The 20,332-nt window shown below is 29.7% G+C and overlaps 1 protein-coding gene across 50 annotated transcripts in view; it reads right to left on the bottom strand.

Moving 5' to 3' along the window:
- slo (calcium-activated potassium channel slo) overlaps positions 1 to 20,332 on the bottom strand; it is a 291,323-nt gene that overhangs the window by 83,070 nt on the left and 187,921 nt on the right. For 19 of the 50 annotated variants that reach the window (XM_071892309.1, XM_071892308.1, XM_071892341.1 and 16 more), the window contains one exon: positions 2,489 to 2,539. The exons of the other annotated variants lie outside the window; for them this stretch is intronic. In XM_071892309.1, the coding sequence (XP_071748410.1) occupies positions 2,489 to 2,539 (51 nt within the window). The remainder of the gene's footprint in view (positions 1 to 2,488; positions 2,540 to 20,332) is intronic. 50 annotated transcript variants of the gene reach the window in all.

The following is a 20,332-nucleotide window of genomic DNA, read 5'->3' on the forward strand; positions in this document are numbered from 1 at the left end:
TAGACATGTCGACCATATTGAAATTCATGCCACAACACTTTTGGATCTGAGTATAGTTTCTCCATGGCTTCTGGATCATTTTAAGTCCCTAAAAAATTCATTAACATATGAAAGAAATCCAGTAGAAATGTCATAACTTGTAAAAAAAATTGGTAGTAATGGGTGAAAATTGATTACAGAGTCCCAGCCAACTTCATAAATTTGGGAATATTTGTAGGATACGGAACCTTTTTGATGGCCTCTACTTTATCCGAATCTAGTTTGCAACCATTTGTACTTAATATTTAACCAACAACCACTACATTATTGGCATATTGCCGATTACTCTTTAACTTATCCCTTTTCTTACGACAAACATGATTGAAATCCCAACCTTTTTACAATTTAATTATTATTTATATTTAATACGACACTTGTTATTACCTATGCACGTAATCTCCCCTTATTATTATGTTTCCATGTGAAATTTTATTCATTCTTGTATAATGAAGCTTTATATATTGAAGAATAGCCAAACAAGGAAGTTTTACTAGCTGTTTTCTATTGTTTTGTAATTTTGACTTAACTTTTTACTGTAGATTATGACAGTTAAAGAAATTACTCCTGTAACCTTGTATCCCTTACGCCTTGCACAATTTCCAAGAGCATTACTTATTCCTTCTTGATCTTATCCAATTCATACTCAAGGTTTTTGCTTTTCTTTTCACTCCACCTATCAGAAAATCATTGACTAGACCTATGGTACATCTGGCTAAAGTTGAATCTAAAAGATAAAATTAAGTATAAGATATCGTTGAAATGTTCCAAATAACGGTTCTCTTCCATGACAAATGTAACTTTTTCCATGTTGGCATATGTCTTGAGAGTGTCAATCAACTTGAACATCAGAAAACTATACAAATGAGATTGATGAACTGCCATGTCCAGTTATCCAAAAAGAATCTTGGCAGTATTAAAAAAGTACTTTCAAACCCGTCTGTTAGTTGTTTAATTCTTTTAACTTCATTGACCGTATTAAGACTTGTGATATCAATGAGTCATCAGTTTTTGAATCTGCCCCATACAACTGCGTAACATTGCATTCATATCGACAACATTTTTCGTCTTCGACTTTATCAAAAAACTTTATTACATCGTGGGCAGACTTCTTGATAAGTGCTCCTATTTTCTCAAATTCTTAATTCTTCAGTCAAAATACTTAACATCAACTAGATGAAAGAGATCACATAGTCAGTCAATTTCTAATAGTATACACTGGTCCACTAGGGATTGAACCTGCTTCTAATCTCGATTTCCGTGTCCGACATACCTCAAAAGTACTCTTCATAGAACTTCTCGAGAGGTTCATTGAAATACTTGATTAGTTTTAAATTCTACTCTGTGGGCAGCTAAAACTCATCTGGGGTTTATTGTCCTTTCCCATTTTTGTAAATGTTTCTTTAATTAGTCCGATGGAGTTGCACTGATTAAGAATAAGTAAACATTGGAGTATTACAATTACTACATCTGACCTAGGAATCTCTTTTGAAGTCCATATACATAATGTATAACTCCTTCTCTAGGAACGACCGAGACGCAATGCTACACACATTGTGTTCAACAGAATTATTTCTCCCAGGTGTATTGTCCATTCATCTACATTGCTCAATTTCAGTCATTTTTCAGTTATATGTTTCAGTGTCGGACTTATGATAACGTCTAATTTTATATGTATTTCAGCAAACTTGATAATAAAATCTGAATTAAATATTATAATTAATCCCAAAAGTCAATTTACTCATGTGTAGAAGGCGCCATGCTGTATTCTCAACTATCCAGTATTAGGGATGCCCTTTTTGTGAAGAAAAAACTACTTTTAGAATTTATAAAAGGAAAACGGTTGTTGCGAGTACTCCCTCTTCTTTGTTATTCATTGTTTAATAAATCATTGTTATGTTAACTTTTTCCTCAGAAGCAAGCCATTTTCGCTATGTTTGGTGTATATTGTTTTAAAAATGCATAACAAAATATATATTTTTAAATTCTAATATAATCATAATACTTTCTTGGTATTAAGAAGGGCCTTAATTCAGTAATACGACAAGTCTTGCCCTTGCATTCTCCTCGCGCTTTTAATAAAAATATATACATTATATACCTATATAAAAACCTACATGGTTTAATAGATATGTTAACCCACAAATGTAATTTTGTTTACCCGTAAATTAGTTGTAATATGTGTTTCAGACGTGGATTAGAGAAAATATATGAAAGTAACAATATTTATTAAACAAATTCACCATGCATAATGTATATATTGGATACTTTTTATTAGTTTCTACATTTGTATAATCTATAAACAATATTAACTGTAGGAAATTTAAATTTAACAAATTATAATGCATTACTTTAATGATCGTATTTAAATAATAATTTAAGAATTGTGAGGTAAATATATTTTATTGTATAGCTCTTTTATTTTATTTATTTTTTCAATAGAATAACTCACTCGCTTTGCCCATTAGCTGAATTGTACGAACTCCTTTTCGAAATTGCGACACTTAAATAATTACGTAAAAAAATATAAAGAAATTATTTAACTTAAATATGTTATGACTAATAGTTCTGATTTTTAAATATTTATATAATGAGGTAATGTAAATGGATTATTCATTATTTTGTAATTTATATTCATTATATAAACATATTTTTAAACTTTTTGACTTTTTCTTTTGAAAAATTTTTAATCTAATATTTTTTCAATGTATAAATCAAATTTTTGAATTTGAGACATTTATGAACGTTATTTTTTTAATGAGTTAAAGATATATTCAATAATTATAAATATGTAAAGTTATTTACTAAGAAACTCCTATTTTATTTTAGACATAATAAAATAGTATATAATTGGACTAATTCACCCATGTGCAAGTCACAAATTACTGTAAAGCTATGTTCGAGTCACAAGTATTATTTTTTATTACAAGTCATGTTTATCACAATCTTATAATAATATATTTCCAAGTTAAGTAATTCATGAATTTACTATATTCATGTTATCTTGAGAGATCATGATCCAAAACGAACTAAGGTTTTTTTTGAGACAGTCCTTGGTGACTGAAGAGACAAATAGAGAATGTTTAACTTCTTTGTCATTGCCATCGGAATGACAGATAGAGATGGTAGAAACTTATCTAGGAACTCTTTCGGAAGAAACAGGGAAGCTGAGACAAAGAGACGAATAACTAAATTTATTTGGGTAAACAGACGTTTCTCATGAATATATAAGATAGATTCCGAAATAAACGTTCAAAAAAATAAAATAATAATAAGATGGCAATCAATCTTTATTGACTGATGCCATCACTTAGAAAATGGACGTGGAAGACTTAACAAATGCAGATTTGGTTATAGTTTCCATAAGTAAGCAAATATTACTAATGTAAAAAAGATCTCAGTATTCAAGATACGTTTTGTTACAGAAAAGACAGATCATGTTTGACAAAGCATGAAGCAGAACACTTTCATAATAAAGATTGTTTTTTCTGAAGGTAATTTGAAATACAAGTTATGTCAATAACATACATTCGTTTTCGAATTGTTGTACTGTACCGATTGTTGGTTAAGTTTTGATTGTTTTTGTGACGTCAGAGAGGATCTGAAAAATCTGAAAGAAATAAGAAGCTAAAATCTAATTCATATTTTCTAAAAGTGATGAAAGGAGGACTTGAAAAAATATTTTATAAGGTTCAAAGTAAACAGGAAGAATCTGGTAGATTGAATAAAGAGTTTATTATTCAGGGCTTGGAACTCATGTCTCTCTTCTCAAAAGGTTACAGAGACATTCAGTTATCTAAGTGTCCTTCTTCCAGCTCCTTGTGTATCAACTGTAAAAAGGTGGATTCGAAATTTTAAAACAATTGATCATTATCAAAATTGGGACTCAACAATTTAAATAAAAATAAAAATCCCAAAGTAGTATTTTATATTTCCACCGTTTTATTTGATATAAATTATCGTTATACTTTATTGATTGTTAATTACTTTTTGGCTTGAAATGTTTAAATTAAATATGATGTGACTAGCAAAAATCATCATCAGAATCTCTTTGAAATATCAGCTGTAAGAAATATTCAATTCCTAATACTTTGCCGCTAAATCAAAGCATATATTTTCAGATTTTAGTCTTCATATCTTGAGACAGATTATCAGCAAAGTCGACCGAAGTCCTAAGATCTCAAAGGCCATTGTATAAATTGGATAACACTACAGATACTTTTTCTAATATTCTACTAGTTGATTTATATAATAATGTATGGTCATGCTTGGAGCTCTGTTCAGCTTATATATCCATGATTATGTCAACGGATAATAAGTTCCATTTTTGAACTCTCAGGATTCATAGTGCATCAGTGTGATACATTACTTGACTCCTAATCATTTATATAACCAACAATACAGTTATCGTTTCACGCAATATATTGGAAATGATGCAGCAACAGTACCTACCTTTTACATTTATATTAATTTATTTTTTACACTTTTGTATTTATTTGAAATTTCAATCAGTTTGTTCTATGTAAAATATTGAAGGCCTTTAATTTAATAAAGCCATATACATTAGCATTATTAATATATTTACTTAAACAAATCATTTCATTTCTTTGGAGAATAAATTTGGCTCACCAGATAGGAACTTTAACTAACCAATTCAACATTTTTAGAGATTGTATTTAAAAAGTTGTTATGTTTGTTTAAAAATTGAAAAGCATTTTAGGCTTAATTATTAAGATAAATCAATTTATACGTTTAATTAAATATGGTTTTAGTACGTTTAATTCAATTGATTAATTTAATAGTATATCGGATGTGACGTCACACTCCATCACGACATACATCCGTCCAAATACCTGTAATTGGCATATCTTGTATTTCAAGTTACCTTGGTTCTACTCTTCAAAGAAACATATCAAAATTAAATGGTACATGAAAAATATTTTTTTTATATTAACGATAAGTGTAACATTATTTAATAAAATATATTCATTTAATTTTGTTTTTCCAGCTCTTTTTAGTCATTTATGGTTCATGATTAGTTAAACATTTTTATGGTCGTAATATTGATCTAATTTATTGAAATGTTTTCAAAATGTACAAATATAGAAATAAATTCTTGTGACCTGTAATTTTGCTGCGAACATTTTTGCCGCCGTTAACTTTGCTGCAAACGTGTGTGCCGCAAGAAATTTTGCATCCTACATTTTTACCACTGGTAATTTTACTCGAGGAGATTTTTCCCCATGACATATTCACTGCCTTTTTATGTTATTATATTATCAGTTCCAACATTACTGTTGTATTTCGATCAGATTAATTATATAGCTAGGCTAAGTGAAAAAAAAGAAAAATAATAATAAAAAACGAATAGTGAATGTGTTCTAATACTTTCCAGAGGAGTACAAGCTTCTATAAGACACCGCAACATGTTGTAATGAAAAATATAATTTCTGATGAGAAACTCCTGTTGGTCAAACGATATATAATTTGTAGAATTATAAACTTATAATATTTATAATAGTTTTAATTTTATGTCAACATCACGTGGTATTTTAACTCTTCCATTTTTGGATTATATTTGAAATCTCGAAAAATAAAGGATCGACTGAATATACATATACGATATAAAATTCATTATTCAATGGTTGATAAATAAAAAATATTGATATTATTTTCCTTTTTTTTCTTCTTCTACTAGCTAAATAACAATAGTCAACAAAAAAAAATTTTTTTTCCTTGCATGGACTTTGACAACAGATTCTTATAGAATTTGGGTTGCTGATTCCGAATATATGCTTAAATTTGCCACATCACATCAAGTTTTTGTGATATTTGATATTAAATATTTGTGGATGTTTACATAAAAAACCTATAATGATACCACGTGTTCCTGTTATGTATACATCTTTCTCTCTTTTTGACTCGAATACTTAACGTGTTTTAATATATATGTCGATGTATGTCAGCTCTTGCTTTAGCAATCAATATATCCTTTATAGCGACAGAGGATAGTTGAAAATCAATTATCGCACCTTTCAATAGTAAGGAAAGAACTTTGGTACGTCAAGCGTAGGGACGCGAAGTGAAGGGAAAAATATTATTGGCTGATTTTCTGAGATGCTTGGTTAATTAGCATTTCAAAAGGTCACGCAAACAAATGGAAAGTCTCATTTTGTGGAAGAAATTGTGAATTTGGCTCTTATGAAGTATTCGGAGGAAGGGGAGTTCTCTTGGATTCCATCCGTTGGGAATTTGTACTGGCGTTTTTCTTCTTGGACATCGATGAACTCGGATAAGAGGGAATTCAAATTTGAAGTATTTTTATACTATCATGGTATTTAATCATGGTCCTTATTCAAGCTTAACTATTGCAAAGGTTGCCATAATTGATTTTGAACTATCCTCTGTTGCTGTCTCCAATTTCGAGATAGGAAGAGAAAGTATGACGTGCGGGCCAACTTATACAGGATACCCCAATACCACTTACACTTAAAGTATATGATTTAAAGGGGTTAGTAGTACAATCCAATTAATAATTATTACGGAAGCCATTAAGATATCAATGGTGTGCTTCAGTTTCCAGAGAAATAACTTAGAAACAAACATTTCACGTATATCTGAAATTCATTAATTTGTAGACACGGTTTTTTTTTCAATATTAAACAAAATAGAAATTATAATGTATAAATTAGGCTTTAAGACTAGTGAGTCCTCCTTTCGAAACCATATTAAGATAATATTCTGTACTTTCAAATACTTTGATTATTGACAACTACATAATCTTAGATTCTGTCTTTTGTAATTCTCATTTTCAGACAAACATTCCATTGTTTAAAAGTTAAGTATGAAATAGAACCACAGACAAAGAAAACTAGACTAGTCTTGAAAACACTTTGCTTTTATTTCTTCACAATTATAATATAATTTTTTTCTTTAATTTATTAATTTCTCTTATGGGGAAGTTGGTCAAGGGTCAAAGATGATTCTTTAGAAACACAGAAAGATAATTTATCCATTCAACAATTTTTATACACGTAGAATTTAAAAAAAAATCAGTTTGTGAAGTGAGTTAAACCATTAAATTCAAATAAAAAAAACTCAAAACACCCTTTGGTTTAGTTGTTTCAAGCCATTTCACATTTGATTCGACGAAGATAAGATATTAATGAACGACAAACCTATATCAATCAAGTTCATTCCTTATATGATGAGATCGATAGCCTTTGCCAAATTATTTATGTTCCATGTAGAAGTTATGAGTAACTACGACTACTTTGGAGTGTAATTACCAGGATGATTTGGTCAATAGAAATTATATTTGAAGTTGGAGCCTTTCATCATCCAGTAAAGATGATATATCCCCTAATTGATGTAAACGGCTGAGGAAATCAAAATTACTTTCATATAACTTCTTATAGCTCTATATTTAAATATTTTAAGTTTAATATTCAGCCATATAAAGAAGCTTTTTGTCATCTATGGATTACTTCCGGAATTAGTTATTTTCTGCATTAGCTTTAGTCGAAAAGCAGACTCAAATAAGTAATTAATCTTTGAATATAATTTGATTACTGCCGATTGAGTATCCTCTGTGTATCTCAAATCTTCCCAAATCTCCCAACCAAAAAACTTTGTGAAAAGTTAATAGTATATATGGATAGAACCCATCTATTTATGAATTTCGCACCATGTTTTTGGCTGTTGTATGTATCACTAACAAAAAATGTTATCGTGTTGGTCACTGGCTCCAATATCCATTTTCCAAGATTCCTATATTTTTCATAAAGTTGATATGATCAATTAGTATTGAGGAATGCTTAATAACGCAAGTAGGTAGTGTTCTTGTATTATGAAGGCCAAAATTATAAATTATTTTTCTATATTACTATTATATATACCTCTGATTAAGATATCAACATACTATAATTTAATAACTTTTGTAAGCATTCAGGGGTGTCCAAAGGGATGGGCTGGAGAGGCTGTACTCCCGCCCCCAAAATATTCTTGGTGGTTTACATACTCATTACCTTGAGGACAATAATAATCAGTTGTTGCACTAAATTTCAAGTGGTAGATCTATTGAGAATTCATTAAGCAACCCTTACAATAGATCTATTCATGAGCAACGGGAAAGTATCAAGATATTTCTTGAAAACCTCATGAATAAGCATGGCGTTTTTATTCGTGGAAGTTTACCTTCTCATTCGTACTTCAAGGCTGCTCGTTCTGCAAGTCATTGGAGTAAATATATCATATACCACAAATATGTTCAATCATGACAGGTTTTGGTTTTGAAAGATATTGTTGTAAAAATCCCTTTATTAAGTATTGGAAGACTAAATGCCCACCCTTAGGAATTATGGGAAGGTGGAGTGACGTTTGCAATATACATATTACAATCTTTTGGATACTTTAGCCTGTTTGTTTAAGGAGTCCATCCTAAAAATCCTATAGACTATTGGACATTAAATATTGATAGTTCCATTGAAAAACATTTTGAATGAGTTCAAATGAAAAAAAAAATACAACACTCGAGTCAGTTATGCTAAATATAATAGAGATGAAGCTCAATGGTAGACAATGTTTGTTTGTTTGTTTTTGGTTTTTTTTCTGAGGCTAAGTCCATTTTATATTAATCTATTGAAAGATGAAAGACTCATTTCCTATCTTCATATAAAATCAATTTATTTGCTGTTGAAGATCAAACGCCTTGATACGTCTTCAAAGTGTTATATTTAATTATTATTTAAAGACAAATTTCCATGTAAAAACAGGGAATTTTTATTTTTTACAAAAAATATGGCAAGGAGTAGGGACATCACACATATACATGTTTGATGAAGTGGAGCAATTAGTATTATATATTGTAATTAAAAAAAAAAATTATATATGCTTATAACAAGAAAGGCTCTAAATGTACTGTATCACTTTTATACCACGGAATACTACATTATAGTTTTTCTTTTTCTCTTGAAATTCAGTGCAACAACTGTGTGAGGGTGACATCTGTAAATAATATTTTTACCTTCCATCTATTTTTTTCATGCTTTTTAGAGGTCAAAACAAGAATTTCATTATTATGGCCCTTGTAGCATCATTTTAATACCGTGGAATGTGGATAAAATCTGTATTCATTTTCAAGTAGAGAATCATTCATCAAAGTTGTTTGCTAATCGCACCTTTGTAATTGTAATGTATTCGAGTCTTTTTCCATTTTATTCTCTTATTTCTTGTATTTTCTTGTATATATATATATATGTTTGTAAAGTAATGTATTTACCTCTTTATAAGTATAAATAGCCATGTATTATATGGATATATCAGAGTATTGTTTTGTATTAATAAGAATAGAATTGTTCATATTGAGCAAGCCTTGTGTTATTCCTCCACGTCTTTCCTCTCCTCAATTCTTTCGGTCCTCCTGGATTCCTTTGTATAAATAGTTTGTGTCTCCTCAACCTCGTCAAGACACAACAGGAATGATTTGTAAATCTTTACAAAATAAGCAAAGTATATATTTAATTGATAACTTAATTGAATGAGTAAATAACACGTCTCCAAAATTGTCTGCAAAGCCTACGAAAACAAGATGGAGTTAAATGATTCCATTCGAAAAAAATTTATATCTGAATACTTTAGTAAAATAAAAGGAATAAAATAATATCACGTTCTGATCATCCTGGAATTGTAGAAATGAAGGATTGGTCTTATAGTAAAGAAGTTAAACCGTTAAGGCTATTAAAGAATTTCATTTCATCAAAGGAATTAACCATTTCGATTTTTGAAAATTATTTAAGGGTGAAGCTCTTATAACAGAAAAAAGGAAATAATATCTAGAAAGAAATATATGTAGCACCACTGATCAATTGTAAAAACAAGAACAAAAAATATAATAAGGACATATGAAGCAGTTCCAAGCAATCAATCTATACCTCAATCTTGCCAACCTTAAATCCATTTTCTACTCCAGGCTCTCCTTTAACCATGAATCCGTATGAAACCCCTCTTCTATTTTAAATCCGTTTCCTCCTTGAAGCATTCCTATATTAAATCAGTTTCCTTCCTCAAGTTCTCTTCTTACCTCATAATCATCAAGAGTTAAAGAAATGTACTTCAATTTGTTTTGGAACTCCTCGTAGAAACGATATAGGCCATCATGTAATCGGGCTAGCTAGAATTTTCAATTTGATGTACCGTACTGACTGGTGGGATAAACAGATAGACTTTGACGTCATAAAGAATAGCAACGATATATTAAAAAACCATAAATAATAGAAATTATATGATTAATAGAAATAGTTGATATACTCTTTGACGTCACTATTAAAAAGCGTGGTGGAAGTCAAATATCAGTGACAAAGCGTTATGATATAACCTTCTATTTCCACTAAGCTTGGTTTGTGTAAATTGTGCATAAACAAAATTTAAAATAGTCGTGTAAAAAATTCTTAAGCCAAAATCTCCGAATCAGTTATCCTATTACACAGACTTATCAAATTACTTTGAACACTTTACATACATAGGAAAATCAAAATGCTCCATAATCCTAAATAATATTCCATATTTTTTCATAATTTGTCATTAATTTCTGTATGTGTGGACTGTAAGATCTGCATTTCTTATGTTGTTGTGTCTTTTCTTCCGCTTATTTGCCCGACACACCCTCTTTTCGAGGTTGCGTGAAGGGGTTTATGCACAATTTATTCCGAGCGTATATAGACAGTGAGGTTTTCTTTTTTAATATTAATATCATTATTATATTTCTTGTCTATATATTGAAGAGGAAAGTAGTGATAGACATTTATTATGAATAAGAATCCTACTGACCGACCTCCTGACAACAACTTCTTTATGATTAAGACTAAAATGTCTTTTGCATAGGCTTTATTGAAAGAATAAATGTAAGTTCTACGTTTAGGTGGAAACGTTTATTATATCTTTAACTGAACAAAATAACAATTGTGTATTCAATCATGTAAGCATGAAACCTCTTGAACGACATCCAAAAGTTGTCTGGACCTATAATCGATAAAAATGAATCAACCGGCAATAAGGATAATACTACAACGACAAATAAAAATGCTAATAATCCTAATGAAAGTGTTATTATATCTTTAGAAACACTTAAGGAGGTTGAAAGAAACTGTGTTAGTGCTATTGGTGAAGAAGCTGAGGCTCAGATATCCTACATTTAAAATGTTTTCACTAAATCACTTGATAAATCAGTATTATCTCAAGGTATTATCCAATTCATAAGTCCCAAAGTAAAAATTTGGTTTCTAAATGTGCAGTGAAATTCAATACAAGTTTACTTAAGGAATTAGAAATTAATAAAGAAATGGTAGTTGCAAAATTGAAAGACCAACCAAAGGACAAAATCTAAAGCGATATTTCATCAAGAAAATCAGGAAAACCTACTGATGATATTTCTGAAGAAAATATTATTCTATGTATTCTGTGCCTCCAAAACAAAAAATATTTTCTTCAGAATCTCTAATGGCGACAGAAGGTAATGAGCAACCACAATAGTTATTTAGAGAATTAAGATCTCCTTTCTATCTTTAATCGCAATTCCCTTCAGAGTTTGTGGGGAAAATATAAATTGATCATTAATTTTTTTTTAAACTCCTGATATTGTTATATTTTCAGATACGAAGTGTATTTTAGAGAATCTTTTTTGCTTGCTAGAATCCAACTCTTCATTTTCCACGTTTGATAGGTCCCTCTTACAACCAAAGAGGGGGTGTTTTACTATTGATTAAAAAAACTACAGCCAAAAATCGAATACCGTGGTTCTGATGGAAATCTAATCAACTGTCAGCTGTTCTATCACATGTGTCAACCATAATGAGAGGAGATTTTTATGAAAAACTTAAATATGGTCAAGATTCTATTCTACGTACAAGGGATCATCATCCTCGAGCTACGGCGTCCCTCTTTTCTGTTTTAAAGACCCACGGGTTTTATGACTGTGCTGACTTAGTAAAAGATTATGGTCATAGTTTTTGTTTTCTTTCAGCAAATAGATTTTGCAGGCCTGTGTCCCCGAGAATATATCTTTTTCTCTTTAAAAGTTATCAAACGGACACAATAAAGTCGTACAAAGTAATAGACACTAAAATAGATGACCATCGTGGTTTATTTATTAAAATGAGCCCTATTTCAAGGAAAGTAAGAATTATAGGTCTTTGGAAGCTTAACTCTTTAGAAATGGAGAAGATTGATGTGAATGATGGAATAATTGATAAAATTCAAAGTACAAAATCAAGTGTTAAGAATAGTAGTGACGTTTTTACTGAATTTCAAAAAAAAATTATCCCAATAAAAGGTGTTTGTCGACAATCAGATGCAAAGCGTCCTGAGAAAAAGAAGCAGACATCTGAATGAAATAGAATATGCAAAGAAAAAATTAATACCTGAAAATGGTAAAAAATATATGTTGGGCCAACTTTATCGAAAAGCAGATATTTTTCATAAAGTTAAATTGAAAATAATGAGCATTGATGATATATCAAAATCAAAATTACAATATTTGAAGTTTGAAAAGAAAAATAATATTTCCAATAACTTATCAATCATACTTAAAAATGGCATGGAATCGAATGATCCTGAATTTTTGCAAGGAAATGTGGTCTTTTTACTCCAATATATATAATTGTATCGACTGCAAACATACATCAAAATGAGAGAGATGCAATTTAAGAAATACTTATTTCTGTGAAGACTTCAGATGTAGGTTTGATATAGAACTTTCACCATCAAATGAAGAGAACAACATGATTGAGGGTCACCTGTCAATAGAAGAAATTATATGAGCTATTCATAAAGTAAATAAATGAAGCTCCTTGTACATTGGGTATCACCTTTGAATTTTATAAGAAATATATCGCCTATCTTTACTCTACTTTTATGACAAGGTTCTCATTGTTAGTTTTTTCCCTAACTTTGCTTAAAAGGAGCACATTGTCTGGCTGCCGAAACAAAATAGCATACTAAATATTTTTAAAGTTTAAGACCTCTTGTTATGCAAAATTGGTTTTACAAAAAATTTTCATTCGTAGTCACTAATCGAATAAACAAGTTTTAAGCAAAATTTTACCTGGACCACAATATAGTTTTGTAAAAAACAAGATCATAGATAGTATCCCTTTTACACTACGGACTCTTGTCGAGTCTAACAGTGACTTAATAGGGATGGCATAGGATTTTGCCAAGGCCTTTGACACTCTGTCTCATGAGTACACTATAAAAACGTAATAACAACAGGGGTGTTCGTCATGGAGATCCTTTGTCTCCAATACTTTTTATTATATGTCTTGATAGGTTAATACAAAAAATAGATCACAAAGATGGAATAAAAGGCTTTCAGTTGCGATACTTAAATATTAAATGTCGATGTTATGCAGTCGACTTAACAATGATATATTGCAGGAGTTTTGATATGACAATAAAATCAATCAAAAACCCGTTTGTGGTCTTATCTTAATTCTCTAAATAATCTGGTCTGTTATTGAATGAAGAGAAAACTGAAATAATCATTCCTTATAACTGGTTATATGGAATGGCTTGGCCTCATTTTAAATTAAAATCAAAGTTACAACTCTTGGAATCAAGGATACGCAAAGGAAGTTGCAAAATGAATGGGAAAGAGATTTGTAAGATAATTAGGGCAACAATTTATTACTTCTCTTCTTTCAATTTAAAAGTATTGTATAGGATCAGGCCATATAATATTTATGTTATTCCTAATTTAACGTACCTCTTCCGTTTTACACGTTTCAATTACAGTATTACTTGGGAAATATTACGTCTAGAAAATTACTTCATGAAATTATTAATAAAAAAATAACATAAATCACCAAAGAGTCTATAACCCATTGAACTTTGAGGGGTTGGGTGTTGTGGATTTCGTTTTTCTATGGAAATCTCTGAATTTCTATTTCATTAAAAAGTTATGGGAATATGATGACTATTGGAAAATTCATTTAAATGCTAAACAACGTGGAATTTTATTAAAGATTTTCGGATGTTCTTATAGTATTATCATTATACTCAAAGTCTTTAAAAAAATTTGTCATGGTCCTCCTGAAATAGTTAATAGCAAAGAAGATTTCCTCTCTACCTCAAATAATGAGAGAGTTGATGCAATTATTATTAAAACGCAATATATAGTCTATTAATTATTGACAGTAGAAGAAAACAAACTCGATGGAATTTTACATATTGCTAATCTTTAAACACTTTTTTTTTAGTTCATCATCAATAAATGTTATTTCCAAATATTTATTTTAAATACTCTTGATTGTACTATATTTTATGTTAGTCTTTTTAATTTTCATTTTTTTACATGTTTAACAAATTATTTTTCCAGTATATTGTGTTATATTACAATAAGATTGTTTAAATGCATGCCTATAAAGACCAATAAAAAAATATTTGTAGCTCAAATACTCTCTACATTATTAAATCAATTTACGTATAATTACGTTATCTATTATTATCGTATATTAAAGTGAAAAAAATAATTGGGATTTCTTTTTCCTTATCTTCATTTATGATCAATATTGCTTGTAAAATAAAATCAAGGAACCCATATGTTTTTTTTATTGTGATCGTAATTTTTTGTAATCTTTCAGCAGAAATAAAAAGATCTCCGTAGGGCTAATCAAAATAATTTATGAATAGAAATAGAAGATCATTAGTTGAAAAATACAAATCCCTCCCTTCCTTTTTTTTGAGATAAAATCCTTCTAGCGTCATTTCTATTTAACTCATCACATATATAATATTATTTTATTGTGTTAGTAATAGATAGTGATGGAAAAATAAAACAAAAATCAAGAAGGTATTCTTAACCATTTGAAAAATATTTTGGAGGAGAGCGGCTTAGCTGTCATAACATTTCATTAGATCATCTACAAGCAGCTGTTAAGAGAGGGGAGGGAGGGAAGGACAGAGGCAAGAATGACTCCAATGTCGATTCTTAATTCTTCTATGAGTTACAATTACTTACAATTATAATTCTTCAACAAATCTTCAAGGATACTCTGCATCTTTTATAATCTCATTCAAATGTTCTATCAGGTTTTGACTATGATTGAATGTAGTGGAAAATAAAGGTAACTCCTCAGAAATTAAATTATAATGACATCAGCTAAGGATAAAAAAAATTACTTTTCAGTTTGCCGACTTAAAAAAAACAGACTAGCGAACAAATTTTCACTGATTTTCATCACTAGTAATATCAGAAATGATAATCACAAGCCTCTATTGGTTGCTGAAAAAAGATAGAAACTTCTTACTTTCTTCAGAAATAATAAAATTGTATATTTCATTGGTTATATTGAAGTTGTAAAGTAGGTACATAAATTATTTTACTTAGCAGATATATTTTGGCTTTTAAACTCGTTCAACGCAAGCATGAAGGGCTCAAATAAAAACATCGTCACTGCAGCAAAAAAAATTAGTAAATTCCAGAACAAACTCAAAGTGTGAAAAAAATACATTTTAGGAAATGTTAAACTTCTATATGAAGTATGAGGTGCCACAGCTAATATTAAGGTCGTAGCATTCATAGACGAACGTATGGAAATATTGTCAAATACCTTGACAACTACGTTCCTTCTTCCTCAGTTGAAATGTATGACTAGATTAGAAATTATTTTCCTGAATAATCCCCGAATTCATGTACTATGTTCTGCTTGCAAAAATGGCTCACATAATTACAGCCTGAAACGTTGAAACTGAAATGTAATTATGTGTCACTTGATATGTTCTGGCTCTCAATAAAAACGGAGTTTCTTTTGGCTTTACAAAAGTATTTAGTATTTGATTGCAATTACCTCTATGAATAAGCATTTTCTTGTCTCACAAACATAAAAAATAACTCAGGACATCCTATTCTGTAGGTCAATGATATTTTTTGTGTGTTGCTTAAAATTAATGTATCCAAGAATAACAGAACTCTGAAAAAAAGAAAAACCAGCTAAGGTTTCACTAAAACTAACTATTCGTTATAATGTCAATATAATTTTGAATTTTTATTTTAGATAGTAAAATGAAATAAATGTGTGGAGGGGGGAGGAGCACTACAGGATATTGAAAAGTGCTGTAGGGATGTGCAGTAAGAGAAAGGTTAGGAATCACTCTGATAAGAAATGGTTCTATTGAATTATTTAAAAATGTATATGCTTTGAAGGAACTGTTTTACTATTCAAGATAATTAAATGGTGCTGCCGATTACTTAAGAAAAACATTAAAGAGGATAAGGATTAAGACTATAGGTAATGAAGGCTTTAATAATTACTATAATCTATTTGGCTTATGAATTTGCAGAAGAATATATAAATAAAAATGGACCTCTCAATACAATTGTTAACCTTTTTTGATATAAACAGAAATAGTAAAAAATAATAATGAATGAGTACTTGTTGTATCTGAATACACACATTAGCGATGTAAAGCTTAAATGCTCAACATGTAAAAAAGAAATTAAAGGGAGAGGTTTATGTATTTGCCGCGTGCGGCTATCAATCTTCATTGTTCATTAAAATATTTTTTTTTTAAAGTGGTTTAAGTGCTTTTATATTGATTGTTTTGTGCCAGTGCGTCCAAAATGACTCCTTTCATCTGTTTCGGACTTTGAGGGTTGCATCTTATTATCTTGTTAATAAATAATTAGGCAATTAGGATCCCTAGGATCTATTGCATCACATCATACGTATTCAAAAAGATGGGATAAGAAGTTGATCTTAATTCAAAAGAATCACGCTAAGAATGTCAGGGCGCTCGCTTGATAGACCATGTGAGAGAGGTACTCCTCAGATGTTTTATTCAAGAGTTGTGAGGAAAGGAAATAACTTGAAGAAGAAAAGACTGAGAAAGAAGAAATAAATTGTAGATATTGGTTGTTCTAATTGAAGATGATGCATATAAATCCTTTCGTTCATAAGGATTAAAACACATTGATGATTATGATATAGTGGTGCTCTTTAGATTCAAAGAGCACGAAATTGCCAGAGAAAATCCAAAACTTGGGTTAGATCAAGCTGGAAAATTAATGTTATAAGAAAAAGAAGTATCATCATCACAATGTTTAACACCTTTAAAACGGTGGATGAAGGTAAATCAGTTCAATGTTTCAAAAACTTGGAGAAGTAGTTGGTATTACCTAAAGAAGAATCCAACCTATGAAGAAACTGAGCGCAAATTCAAAAAATATAAAGTCGTATGCAGAGACAGTGATTACACTGTAGAAATTATTAATGACACTGCCACCATGCTATAGATATTTTCATTCCAAAGGAGCCTCATTAAGTTGAAATTAAAAGAACTAAATTGTATTGTGAAAACTTTTTTGGCCTGCAACATACAAAAACTTGCTGTAACAACGCTAGGTTAAATTTTCAAGAGTATGCTAAAGCGCTAAAACAAGCTATGGCAAGAAGCAGGGCAAATGAATCCCTGTCAAGTTCACTACCTATTCTGAATGAAGAAATTCTTCAAGAGGCGATTATTTCTGAGGCAAGTTAGATTAGAATCAATAGAAAACTCATCATGTCTCGAAAAATTAGTTCAAACGGTTTGCATTGCAAATCTTCTCTAAAGTTCTGCATACTATTTGAGATTCAAAGTGAAGAAATTCACCGTATTTTTAAAATATCTATAGATTCTGGAATATTTATATTTAGATTCTGATGGAGCTATAAATAATATACTGGATGAAATGGAAGAATACCACGGATCGACAGATTTAGAAAATTAAATAAATTTAAGTATGGTTGAATTTTATTACCCTAAAGAGAATATAATATACTAATATAAATACAAGCAGAGTATCTGATTAAATTAAGTAGGACAACAAAGAACAATTCCATCATCATCAAGACACAAAAAAGAACTCAAAATGTTTAAATCTATAATTGTGATGGATATTACAAAAGTTTAATTAAAAACTGAATAAGAATGAGTAATCATTTAAAAATATAAACTTATGTTAATTTTACAGCTTGTCGTCTTCCTTAATGTAAGATTTAAAAAAAATATTTGCATGAAATATAATGCGTATATTATAAAAAGTTTATTTTTTTTAAATGCATTAATTCTATTTCTAATTGTACCTACAATTCCAATATTTCATACTTTTCTTATGAATAAATCCAATTATGTTTTAAGTAAATAAGAACATGGAACAGGAACAAATAAATATAACAATTATATTTAATTTTTTGACATTAAAAAATATTCAATTTTATAACATAAATATTATTTTTAATTTTTTTTTGCCGAAAATGAAGGAGATAAAGTCTAGAATTGTGGCAAGGCTTCCAGATTTTTGTCATGTGGCCTTTGTGATTTTGGGATAAAAATCTTTAGATAATTCTAATTTCGACAGCATATGAAAAATCGTATTCACGAGGATAATTTGAAGCTTTATTCAAAGACTATAATGCTACAAGTCTCGATGCTTCCAATTTTATGTAGGATATGAACAAGATGCATATATCCTGCAATGTCCCATTCCATATTGAAAGTAATCCAAATCTTGTAAATTCATGGAATTTTGTACTGGCAATGTCATTCCTTCTAGCTACGACATCACAAAGTAGATGGAGTCCTTAAGTAAAGTAGTGTTGTCAAAGACTAACAAAGAAATTGGATGAAATTATAATATTCTCATCTTAGACAAAAATACGTTCCATTACTGCAGTGGTGATTGGTCTTCTGTATGATCATTGTTAGATTGCCCTTATTTGATAAATTTGGAAGATGTTAAGAAGGCTGACAAGAGAAAAATTAAAGATATTGAAGTCTAAAGTCTCAACAACGTTTTTGGCTCCGATTTCTTTGGCGACAGACTAAAGGTTTTAATTATAAATGGTGCAGCTTATTGTGTAAGAGCAGTCAAAACCCTTAAGCAACATTTTCCAATGAACTTGTTTCTCACTTGTGACGTTCATGGTCTGAACAGAATAGTAACACTTTGTTTTAATTACTTCAGAAATACCAATACTTTTATCTCTGAATTAAATTTTTTGTTTATCAATACTGGTGATCGAAAATGATTGATTATTACACCGAGCAATTCAATTCAGTCTCAATATTATACTATCATCTACCTATTCTATTAATTATTTTCCATCTTCATTATACATTATCTACATATTCCATAATTGATTACTCATTCATGTATTAATTACTAAATATAATTAAAGAATAGAGTAGAGATCAAATATTCAGAGCTGTATTCGAGCCCATATTTTCAGTATTAAGGTAAAATCTGAGTCCACATACTTGACGTCTATGGGAAAATAAGTAATGTCCGAATCTACTTGTTGTCTCGTCTAAGGCAAGAAAAATTTACTTTCTAAGTTCTTCCTTTATCTTTGACATCACTACTTTTCTTAGGGACTCTATTGACTTTGTGATGGTGTAGTGAGAATAAAACGAATAATGATGAAAGCTTTGCCTAAATAAAAAATATATATTCAGGCTAGGTCTTTTTAATTTAAATTTCAAAATGAAATTATAGGAGGTATAACTAAGGCTGATAATTTTGGTAAGAATACAAAAGCGTGCGAGGAGAAAAAATACTTATGGCATCATTCATTAAATAATATACATCTTCTATCAAGAACGTTATCATTCCCACCTTTATTATTAAATATAAATATAATGTTAAATACTGATAGTCGATAAAGAAGTGAATAAAATAACGTTACCTTCTGTCTCAATTTCTGGAAATGGAGGCCCAAGAATTTGGAAACTATTTACCGGATGAGAAACAGATGGCTTGTGGGATTTGTCGATATAAATGTGCGTTTAGTCCCCTGTCTAGAATTACAAGCCACTCATTATCCTCATATCATATCAAGAGTATGGATATTTATCCCTAAAATCAAGTTAACGATGAATACATCAAGTCAGACTTTAACTTTGAACTCACAAAGATGATAATTGCATGTAATATAACCTTATCCATTGCTACTCATCCTACGTTCAAAAAATTTATGGAGAAATACACGGGTAAATTCTTCCCTTCCCGAAGAACCATAATTAATTAATGGAAGATGTTGGTAATGATGTCATGTATAGAAATACCCCCATTGTCAATTGTGAAGTTAAGATAATTTTCAGCATGTTTACAGTCATCCACACCAAATTACGAAATTAAACTTGGAATTTTGTGCCATCTAACAGTAACTATTAATTTTTGTAAACATTTAATCATAAAATATGATTCTATTTTAGCTAAAATTATCAAGAATTATGATACACAACTCATTAAATGGCAAAA

This window comes from Lepeophtheirus salmonis, chromosome 12, assembly GCF_016086655.4.
Source record: "Lepeophtheirus salmonis chromosome 12, UVic_Lsal_1.4, whole genome shotgun sequence".
Classification (NCBI taxonomy): domain Eukaryota; kingdom Metazoa; phylum Arthropoda; class Copepoda; order Siphonostomatoida; family Caligidae; genus Lepeophtheirus; species Lepeophtheirus salmonis.